Raw genomic sequence first — 11412 nt, 5'->3', positions numbered from 1 at the left:
GAAGTGAGGCTCATTCCTGTTTAAATGGGTCAGCCAACCCTCAATTGTGTCCCTTTCCAGATCTCTTCCAGCACGCGTCAGCCCAGTTTAAACGACACAGCTGGCAAAGGGAAGCCCTTGAGTCAGGGGGACCAGGCTGAAGTGGGTATTCTCAGGAAAAGGCTTGTCTACACATGACTTAGCTCAATGTTATTGGCTTGTAACATTTATATAGGCGATCTGCCAACTGCTAAGCATACTTGCATATGTATGGACTTTAATAATTCTACATGCTATTGTAATGCACTCTTAAGTAGTTTGTTTTTAAACTGAGTGGGATATCTTCCTGCTTACTGAAATCCACAACAACAAAATTAAAATACTGCCACTATTGGCTCTTCCCAGTGCGGGTATGCCTTAAGGGAGGGCACAAATGAAACCATTTACTCTCTATTAACCATACTATACTGTTTAGTACAAATATACACAAGTCATAAATATGAACATGCATAAGCCCAGGATCTTATCCATTTTCTCATTCACCTTTTTCCTCAGACGTGGTCTGGAACCTCACAGCAGGGAAAGCCTGACGTACCCACTGCCAATGTCAAGTCCCCTCTTTTTAAACTGGCAGAGGTACAGTCATTACACTGTCTCAAGTCTGCCACTCCGCACTACTACATACCCTATAATGCTGTTGTATTGTCTTATGATGTATTGTCTAATTCTCCTCTGTTGTGTATCAAAGCAGATCTCCTCTGATTCGAGCCAGTCAACTGCACCAGAGGGAAAGCAGTGTGGCCAGTCCGCTCTCTTCCAGCTTGCTGAGGTACTGCAGGCCCTCCCTCATTAAGGGTCCATTTAAGTCCATTTTGATATTATTGAACTCTTGAAATACCCTACAGTGGAAATGATTCATAGTTAGCTCCAGCACTTTCACATCGATGTGACTACTGAAATGTTAGTTTCATATCAAATTTTATTAGTCACATGCGCTGAATACAACAGGTGTAGACCTTATAGTGAAATGCTTACTTACGAGCCCCTAACCAACAATGCAGTTTAAAAAAATACAGATAATAAGTAACAAGTAATTAAAAAGCAGCAGTAAAATAGCAATACTATATACAGGGGGGTACTGATACAGTCAATGTGTGGGGGCACCGGTTATTTGAGGTAGTATGTACATGTAGGTAGAGTTATTAAAGTGACTATGCATAGATGACAACAGAGTAGAAGTGGTGTAAAGGGGGGGGGCAATGCAAATAGTCTGGGTAGCCATTTGACTAGATGTTCAGGAGTCTTATGGCTTGGGGGTAGAAGATTTTTAGAAGCCTCTTGTTATTTTCCCTCTGGTTGCACATTTAACATGCTGATAGAAATTTGGTAAAACGGATTTAAGTTTCCCTGCATTAATGTCCCCGGCTACTAGGAGCGCCGCCTCTGGGTGAGCGTTTTCTTATTTGCTTATGGCAGAATACAGCTCATTCAAATCTCTCTTAGTGCCAGCCTCTGACTGTGGTGGTATGTAAACAGCTACAAAGAATACAGATGAAAACTCTCTCGGTAGGTAGTGTGGTCTACAGCTTATCATGAGATACTCTACCTCAGGCGAGCAATAGCTCGAGACTTCCTTAGATATTATGCACCAGCTGTTGTATACAAAAATACATAGACTGCCACTCCTTGTCTTACCAGACGCCGCTGTTCTATCCTGCCGGTACATCATATAACCAGCCAGCTGTATGCTGTCGTCGTTCAGCTACGACTCCGTGAAGCATAAGATATTCGTTTTTAATGTCCCGTTGGTAGTTTAATCTTCCGCGTAACTCGTCAATTTTATTGTCCTAAGATTGCATGTGAACTGTTTTGTTTTGTGTAGATGTGCTTGGCCTCCGAGGCAGGGAAGATGGAGACAGAGGATGATACCTGCGCCCCACACATCAAAACTGAGACAGTGGTCGAGGAGGCTGGGGACACCCCTGATCTTCCTCTCTCCTTTCCCCCGTCTTCCTCCTCCATGCCGACCGATGCTAGTCTCCTGCTGCTCAGCGGCCAAGCAGGCCTAATCAAAAAGAAGAAAGACGCCAGCACCAGAGAGCCGGCCAAAGTGGTGGACAAAGACAAGAGCCCTGGTCCCGGCTCGCCCAAAAAGACCCTCAACAAGCGACAGTCATCCGAGTCGGAGTTGGAGAGCCTCTTCTACACTATCGAAGCCGTGGCTAAAGGGGCCTGGGGCGACGCCGAGGAGGATATGCCCAAGAAGAAGGCTCGCACTGCCGCCGTTACCATTCTGGTAGAGTCCAGCTCACCCAAAAAGAGGGCCAAGCCCAAAGCCAAGAGGCCCCTGAAGGCTAAGGAAGATGAGAGAAAGGTGAAGGACAAAGAGGACGACGGACGCACAGAGCTTCCATTGACAGTGGAGACGGTGGTGAATCCAGCAAGCCCCAAGACAGAGGCTAAGGAGGCCAATATTAGCAGCAGCACGGAGCCCACCTCCCCTTCCAGCCCCCCGCACATCAAGCACAAAGTCGGGGAGAGGGAACTGGAGGCCAACGCAGATGGGTGTGGCTCCAGAAAGTCTGAGAGAAGCTGCAAGGGGGCGCTGTACAAGACCCTGGTGTCGGAAGGGATGCTGACCTCACTGAGGGCCAACGTGGACAGAGGTACGCATTAGTAACCCCCCCCCCACCCTGTCTACACAATTACTATCTTAATATGCTGCTGTTTTACGCCCATTCTGAGCAAGATCCAGGGTTTTAACTTAATTTTACTGGTGGCTACACTAATGTGTGTGTGTGTGTGTGCGTGTGTGTTAATTAGGCAAAAGAGGTTCTTTTCGAAGTGCATCTGATGAAGGAGGCTGGACTGACGAGACCTGGGCTTTCTCACAGATGGGACCCAGTAATTTCAAGAAGCTAAAGAAGTCCAAATCCAAAGACGAGACCGCGCCAGGGTGAGTTGTCTGTCCAAGACCAATTTACCCCAAAAGTCCTCAGTTTTATCACTGAAAGATCACTAGTGGGAGCAGAATATAGTGAACAGACAATCCCATTTCTTAAGGGGCACATTCGTCATGTAAGGATTCACGTTTGTTGTTATTGAAGTGAGTGACGGAAGATTGGCTATGTGTGTTCGTGGCTTGTTGCTCATTGAATTTACGCTGCAAGTCTGTTCTATTAGTGAATTGTTGGATGATGACAAATACTGAAATAATAATGTGTCTATTTCATCACTAGCTCCACTTTCTTTGTGGTGTAATGGGGTCCTCTGTGTCCAAGTTAACATCTTCCTGTGAGGAACCCCTGAAGAGAGAGCAAATAGCTGCCGGGTTAAGTTATGGGCACCCCATAAGTGTTTGATATTTTTCATTTTGGCACCTCTATAAGCATTAAGAATATTAAGATTGGTTCAGCCCATTGATAGTTTTAGGGGTTCCCAAAAGTCAATGTTTAATTCAAACCCTTCTTTGATAATGAGCCACTTCTTAGGCTGATGAACCAAGCTTCGGTTTTTGTTTCCTCTTCAGTTTAAGAAAAAAAAGTTGCCACCACTCAGTAATTGAGAAACATAGCAACAGTGGAGCTTACTTATCTGATCAAAGCACTCTTGAAACACGGAAGAGGGAACTTGGGAAAAAAGCTATTATTGTGTTGGCATTTCTATAGAAATATAAAAATCAACAGGGACAAACAAATGGCACTGTGTTTCCGCATGATGAAGGCCTGGAAAATGGTTGTGGGCATGTTCCACCTGTGTCTAATCAACAACATGTATCCCCTTTGCAGTTTGGGGAAACTAGAGGAGGAGTTTGAGAAGAAGTTCAACAGCCTGCCGCAGTACAGCCCTCTGACATTCGACAAAAAGAGCACCGTCGTCACCAAGAAGAAAACTGACATTAGCACCGCACCGGAGGAACAACCTCTGAAACCTGCCAAGGGTGAGCAGAAAATGTCACCGGAATGTTCACCAAAAGTTTCAATATGTTTTAACAGAAGCCGTCACTCCCCATTCCCATCCATACCCCATACCGCTCATGTTGCTCCTCACTTTCAGAAACTTGACCACTCTCTCATGACAAAAAAAAATACCTTGTTACCATTTAACATTGCATGCCATTCTCTGGTCTCTTTTTGTTTCTTTTTTGTTATATCAGGTCCATCTCCATCTCAGAAAAATACTTTATTCCACAAGATTGTTAGCAAGTACAAGGACAAAAAGGAGAAGCCCAATACTTTGGATAAAGGTGAATTAGAGCATCATGTAATGTAATATGTGTGTGCACTATTTAATCCAGTTGTGAATGTTCTTGGCATGATATTTACATATAGTTGGAGACAATGGATACATTACTCAATGTAAAAATGGACCATGTAAGTACCATACGCTTATATTTCATTATGACCCCTGCTACAATATGCTTACCTGATACCAAAAGCCATTATTTGAAAAAGATCACTTGACACAGTAAATCTAGACATTTTGATTTTAGATACATTTAAAACATTCTCTCTTTAGTTGTTAGCGTAAAGGAAAAAGTCATATCCTATGCATGCCATCTAGCAGAACAGGGTTTCGGACAAAACCATTTTTTCAGTCAATTCATGATTTACTTTGATGTTTGGTGCCCAGATCTCAAGTTAGAATTTGAGTGAAAGAATTCTAAAATCCTTATTGAAAAGGAATGGCTCATAAAAAAAAAATTGTGCCCCATGTTTCCCCTCTTTTCTCAGACATAGCGATGCGTAGTGACTCCCCCATGTTAGACTCGGCCACCAAGGCAAAGCCGAGCCCAGCCCCCTGTGCCACCGCCACGCTGAACCCAGAAGCCATGGGAACTAGCCCTAGCGTGCCAGTGGGCAGCCAGAAAAGGAAGGCCAGGAAGAGCAAGATCACCCACCTGGTGCGCTCGGCCGACGGCAGGGTGTCCCCAGCCGAAGGTGAGTGGTCTTTCCTAATAGTTTATTCTGCACATTCTCAAATACATTGGATTTAAGTAAATATGTGAGCTGGAAAATGCCAAATGTTTTTTTTAACCATTACAAATTACAGAAACGAGGTAGCAACGAGGGTTGTTCTGTCCATACCATTTTGAGAGGCCATTTTGAATGACCGGCAATAGCTTCATGGCATCTTCTTTGGTCCATTTTAACACAGAGGACAAAGCCAGGGACCTGACCCCGGAGCAGGATGACAAGCCATTATCCCAAGATACTTTATGCAATGAAACAGGGTGTTACAGCGCATCCAAGCAAGAGGAGGCGGACAGGAGCAGTGCACCCGAAGACCTGCCTGCCTTCTTTAGCCTGGCTGCCCTTGCAGAGGTGGCAGCCATGGAGAACATTCACAGGTAGGCAGACAGAAATATATGACATGGGATGCACCTTTGCTTCAAGGTAGCTTATGCTTTTAAACTTTTTGAAACCCCCTGTGTTTAAAATTTTCTCTGTACACTTTGAATGTGAATGTGCCATGTTTTATTAGGGCTCCCAAGTAGCACAGCATCTCAGTGCTAGAGGCATCACTACAGACGCTGGTTCAATTCCAGGCTGTATCACAACTGGGTGTGATTGGGAGTCCCATAGGGCTGCGCACAATTGGCCCAGCGTCGTTAGGGTTTGGCCGGGGTAGGCCATCATTGTAAATAAGAATTTGTTCTTGACTGACTTGCCTAGTTAAATTAATACAATTATTACCTTTCAATTTGTGTGCAATTATAACCAAGATAATCAGGTGCAGAGTTCCTAACTAATCAATTACCTTAATTTACCAATTAAGTACAATGGAGGAGCCAAAGCCTGAAGACACACGGGCCTCCAGGAATTGAGTTTGACACGTCTTCACTAACCAGACAACAAACCATTAGCCCAACACAAATGCCACACCACAAGTCTTTGCCAAGAACAAAAAGTACATACCTTGATTTGTTAACCTTTACCTTATTACCTTATTCTCTTACTCCTATCTCAGAGGCCAGCATGTGATTGGTGACAGCCAGAAGAAGGACATGGCCAAGACCCCTGTGCTCATCTCCTGCGCTGACCAATGAAGTGGAGGAGCCTCTTGCCTCCGGCAAAACAAAATGGATGCTCGCTTGTGCGTTTAAACTTTTTAACCTCCAACTCCTCATCCTGTCCTGGAAGGAAGGAAAGAGACGGAACGTGACTCGTGGATGGACCCCTCTGTGGTGAAATAGCTCTAGAGCTCTGGTCTGAGGGGGAATGAGTGGGTGAACTCACCTTCTCAGTTTTCTCCTGAACCCTTCCCTTGGCAGTAGGAGGTCACATCGCCCCTCTTCCCAGACACTCCTGCCTAGAGGACCCTGTGGAAGAGGAAGACCAGTCCCTGAGAGCATGGCTTCCTTCTCCATTAGAGGTAGTTGTGTAACCTTTGTCTGATATTACGCCATTTTAAAGGTCAAGTTTTGCTAACAAAAATTGCATTTAAAAAAAGAAAGGAAACCTACACACGTAAGATAACATCTTCCCATTTCAACCACACTGTTTCGCAAAGACTCTAGCTTGCATACCTCGACGTAGGATGAGTCCGATATTGTGGTTTCCCGCATGCCTTTCATGCTTGAACTTAAACTAACACAGCCTGAGTAGATAGTCCTCGTGACTGAAAGGGTTCCAAGATACACAGACCTTACTTGTGTACCTTAATTTTAATTTGCCTATTTAGTGTGGTCTATAGATACAGCAGACTTCTTAACCTTCCAGACCATTAGCTTTTAAGCCATTTAGCAGACACTCTTATCCAGAGCAACTTACAGGCGCAATTGGGATTAAGTGCCTTGCTCAAGGGCACATCGATTTTTCACCTAGTCGGCTTGGGGATTTGAACCAGCAACCTTTCGGTTACTGGCCCAAAGCTCTTAACCGCTAGGCTACATGCCGCCCATGCACGTTGTAACCACTGTTAACCATTAAGATGCCATCGTCAGGTATTCAATGCTGATCTATCCCTAGCCTTCACGCCAGCTTAGCAACTGCTACTACGGTGGTCAGTTTGAACTCAACGCATTGAGGCTCTTGCATTTAAACTTAAGCTTGCGTTTAAGTTAAGATGGGAGGCCTTTGGTTAGCATAATTTCAGTCTTAATCTGCCTGGTTTACCTGGTGTTCAGCCCTCTACAGTGGGGCTCAAGTTACTAACAGAATGGATGGTTCTCCATGGCCTTAACTCTCTCATCACGACCCTAACCGTACCCCAACCACAACCTCTGCTCTTTATTTCTGACTACCATCCCATCCACCACGCAACCATTCACACAATTCTTACATCCGTTTGAATATACTTGAATGATGAAAATGCATTTTGTGTCAATACTTGATCTTTTTGCAGTCTGCGTAGCATCTTCAAGGCTAATCCAAATGTGTGCTACTAGTTTCCTACGAGTTTTTTAACACAGACGCTGCACAAATTTTGAGCTTAATGTAGGAGACGCTTTTAAGATGTAACTTTTTCTTAGTAGGGCAATGTGTTTTCCCTCGTTTTTGTTTTTCCTATTGGCCTTTTGAGATTTTCTTATGACAAGTAATGGTCCACTCTTAGGCAATCAGAATAATCAAGGTTTTGCTTTTGAACGTATTTCAATAACAAGACAATGGTCGTTGCTTTTAACACATTGTTTAAAAAAAAAAAAAAATGTATTGCATGTTCTAACCGAGGTGGAACAGGCTAGCATCCATTCCATATCCAGATAGCAGATCCTTGTGTCCGTTCTTCTGTTTACAGTGTGGGGGACTCTTGACGTATGCTCTGGGTGTAAGCTAATCAGATGGAGAAAGCTGTGTCAAGCTTATACAAGTAGTGTAAGACGAACTCCCATTGCAAGTCCCAACCGATATGTCCTCCATGAAGTTACCATCATACTATATTATTATTACTCTTTTGTTTCCAAGTTGACCAATGCTCTTTTTCTTAGGTTGTGCAGTAAATCACACTTCTCTCTTTTTCTCTTTGAGTTTCTCTTATTACATTGGAGCCTTCTCCTTCACTTAAGAGGTGTGTGCATTATGATGCTGTTGAACTAGATTTTGTATTTCTCCTTTATCTTGTGTTTCCAACCTCAGCGGTCTTCCCTGAGGCCTAGTTAACTGGATTAAGACTGTTGTGAAAAATCTCATACACAAAGTGATGCATCTTTGCTTACTGTACCTGTTAAACAAATGTGCACTGAGATGAGGTGCACTACTTCTAGAAAGGTAGTTTTCACCTTTTTGAGTTAGTATTCTTAAAGCAACTGCATTGCCATTTCTGGGCTATGTCTGAATGATGTGTGCTGTCGGCACAGCATGAACTTGAGGCTATTGGCTCTACCCTCTTATTGTCAATGGAGGTATTTAGTCTTGGCTAAGAGATTATAATGCCACAAAGTAGAATAAATTGAAAATATATTGAATAAATCCCTCCAGGATTGGGCTGACTTGTAGAGGGATATGCGCAATGCTGACTCTTCACTGTATTTGTTAATTCATCCCTAAAAGCTGACTGTGAACGAGCAGACCTAAAACATGACTTTCGAGCTCAAAGGAAACTTCAACAAACCTTTGAAACAAAAATGTAAGACTTTCCAGTTTTGAGAGAATACATTCAAGGGTGACTAAAATCATCCAAGCAGTAAACTACACATAGTTATTGCACTGATGGACATCAGTGTTGTTATTTCACAGAAATTAAGACATTGCCTTCCCAAAAAGAGCAGAGCTGTACATGCTTATAACAAGTGGTTTTCAGACATTTGCCAAAGAAAGGGGAAAGTTGTCTTTAAATGACAATTCTATTGAAAACGAAGGTTAGCATTGCAGTTGCACTGCATTTTCATGGTGTATAGATTTTCAGGTAACAAATGTATTATATCAGCACAACTAATCCTATATATCTGATGGGTTTCCTAAGACTTAAACCCCACATGGGAATGGTGTACACTGTACTGATACCTTTCAATGCCTCTTTTAATAGACAATATTTGCACCTTATGACCCAAACCAAAATGATATCATGATGATCTTAAGATTTTAATTTATCCCCCATTTCACACAACTCTCCTTTCAAGAGTTTTTAGCCTTCCTCCATATCATGAGGTAAATGTAAACGATTACACAGGTATTTGTCTATCTTATGAAATTATGCAGTGAAGTATTCTTTAACTAATTTGACCATTTTAGAATCAAGTTGAAAACAAACCCCTTCAAAATCAGCCATTATGTATCACCCTCAACCTTTTCTAACTAGTATTTTATTACGATTCCCATTAGCTACTGCTAAAGCAGCACCTACTCTTCCTGGGGTCCACATCTAGAAGATGCCTCTATAAAATTCCTATATGATTAGTTATCAAAATAAATATAGACAATACCCCTTTGTGCTGGTACTGTCTCCTGAATGTAATCGATTTTGTACCTGTATTTTTATAATTCTAATTCAAGTCTTGACTCTACTGTGTATGTATGCGATGGTGGACTGTTTTCACAGGTGAATAGTTTGTTACAACCTATGGGCCTCATGACGAGTCAGCTGCTGTGCTGGGAACTCTGTGGAGGTGTAATCAACCATGTATATAAACCCTGGATTGCTGATGCTATGAATTGGCCAATGAGAGGTTTTGAAGCCACTGGTCAGCCATATTGGCACTCCTCAGAAAAGCAGTACTCCATAGGAATGAATGGAATTCTACAATATTTAAAGGACAAAATTACATGTCCTTTTGTTGTAGTGGGAACAGTAATATTAATACTTTCAAAGAATTGTACTTTAAGGATGTTTCTCACAATTTCATTTAAAAGTATGCATTCATGTGTCTGAATAGAATAAACGTGTCAAACGAATGTAGACATTAATAAATGCATTTCATTAGCTTCCAAAATATTTTTTACAATGGTGAGGGAGTGCCATGATGGAGGCGCAGTGGCTTCAAAACAGTTCCCCGTGTCAGTCATCTAGATTATATATAAATCATTGGTTGTAAGTAATTATGACTTACCTGCAAATGTCTGTTAGTGATATGAGAGTTTGTTTTTATAATTGTGAGGGACAGTGTCACCCCAGATGGTTTTATGTTTCTTCTTTGCAGTTCAATTAGGCTCTCACTTCAGGAAAGGGTGAAACCAGGGACACTCACGCAATTACAAAGAACAATTGCCAAATCCTCTGTATTCAAGTTTATTTATTACAATTTCCTTTTTATAGTTGTTACTTTAGTTACAAAAATAGAAAACTGAATATGCACCCAGATAAAAAAAGGACTATATAAACGTTCTCCCTTTACAGGAATGTAGATCACAGCTTCCCTTTTGTTCTTGTGAAGAGGTGACGCCAGATCTTAAGTATGTTTCCTCTAATAGTTTGTACAATGTGTGCTTGATCTTATTTATGTCAATAGTACTGTATCATGACATGTATGGACTTGATTGTTACAGCCCAGTTGTTCAATGCAGCCTTGCCTTACTGGAGCACCTGCTTAGTGAGGGATCCCGTAGCCATCGCCCGCAGCCCCTTTCACTGAGTCGTATGTCATAACACTGTCTTCTGACGCAACTATTATTCCTTGAACACCTATTAAAGTAACCTATATTAAACCTTTTGTACGTCAGCAACGTCTCTTCTTCAACATCAAAATGTGATTTCTGGATTCTATTGAACAATTCCTAATGTAACCATAAGCATTCTATTGCAGAACGGCATCATCTATTTGAAAAAGCTTTGGACCGCAATCTGGCCAAATTGGAGAACCCTATAGCAAAGGCAACCCTGGTTCTGGAGTGCCGCAGGCACTTGACCAGGTGTGTTGAATTTAGGCAATCATTGAACTGATCAATTAGCTAAGTAGCTCAGTGTGGTACCTAGTTGGGACAAAATCCTGTAGTAGCTGTGACACTCCAGGAACAGGGTTGCCTACCCCTGCTATAGCGTAATCTCCAACCTCAGTGCCATAAGTATTTGCCCCCTTTCTGATTTTTCTCTATTTTTGCATATTTCTGACACTGAATGTTCTCAGATCAAAACCTAATATTAGATAAAGGGAACATAAATGTTTATAATTCTTTAATTTAATTAACAAAGTTATACAACACCCAATGCCCCTGTGTGAAAAAGTTATTTCCCCCTTACACTCAATGACTGCAACCAAACACTTCCTGTAGTTGTTAGTCTCTCACATCCCTGTGGAGGAATTTTGGCCCACTTCCATGTAGAACTGCTTTAACTCAGCGATCACCACGCTTGACTGTTGGTATGAGGTTCTTACTGTGGAATGAAGTGTTTGGTTTTCGCCAGACATATCGAGACCCATTTCATCCAAATAGTTGACTCAAGTTTGCCAAAAAGCACCTGGATGATCATCAAGACTCTTGGAAGAATGTTCTATGGGCAGATGAGTCAAAAGGGGAACTTTTTGGAAGACATGGGTCCTATTAGGTCTGATGAAAA

At 42.2% G+C, this 11412-nt stretch overlaps 1 protein-coding gene across 6 annotated transcripts in view; it reads left to right on the top strand.

Moving 5' to 3' along the window:
• Positions 1-10567, top strand: part of LOC106603655 (HMG box transcription factor BBX) — a 42846-nt gene extending 32279 nt beyond the window's left edge. For 3 of the 6 annotated variants that reach the window (XM_082974692.1, XM_014197576.3, XM_082974693.1), the window contains exons 8-17: positions 61-141; positions 535-615; positions 728-808; positions 1862-2645; positions 2803-2935; positions 3768-3919; positions 4136-4225; positions 4713-4919; positions 5137-5329; positions 5950-10567. In XM_082974692.1, coding sequence (XP_082830818.1) covers positions 61-141; positions 535-615; positions 728-808; positions 1862-2645; positions 2803-2935; positions 3768-3919; positions 4136-4225; positions 4713-4919; positions 5137-5329; positions 5950-6028 — 1881 coding nt within the window. In that variant the 3' untranslated portion in view covers positions 6029-10567. The remainder of the gene's footprint in view (positions 1-60; positions 142-534; positions 616-727; positions 809-1861; positions 2646-2802; positions 2936-3767; positions 3920-4135; positions 4226-4712; positions 4920-5136; positions 5330-5949) is intronic. The other 3 variants (XM_082974694.1, XM_082974696.1, XM_082974695.1) reach the window with 3 other exon arrangements.
• The last annotated feature ends 845 nt before the right edge of the window (positions 10568-11412 follow it).

This window comes from Salmo salar, chromosome 04 (genome assembly GCF_965601325.2).
Source record: "Salmo salar chromosome 04, fSalSal1, whole genome shotgun sequence".
In the NCBI taxonomy this organism is placed as follows: domain Eukaryota; kingdom Metazoa; phylum Chordata; class Actinopteri; order Salmoniformes; family Salmonidae; genus Salmo; species Salmo salar.
Note: the sequence above shows the minus strand (reverse complement) of the source record. Positions and strands in the feature narration are given on the sequence as shown.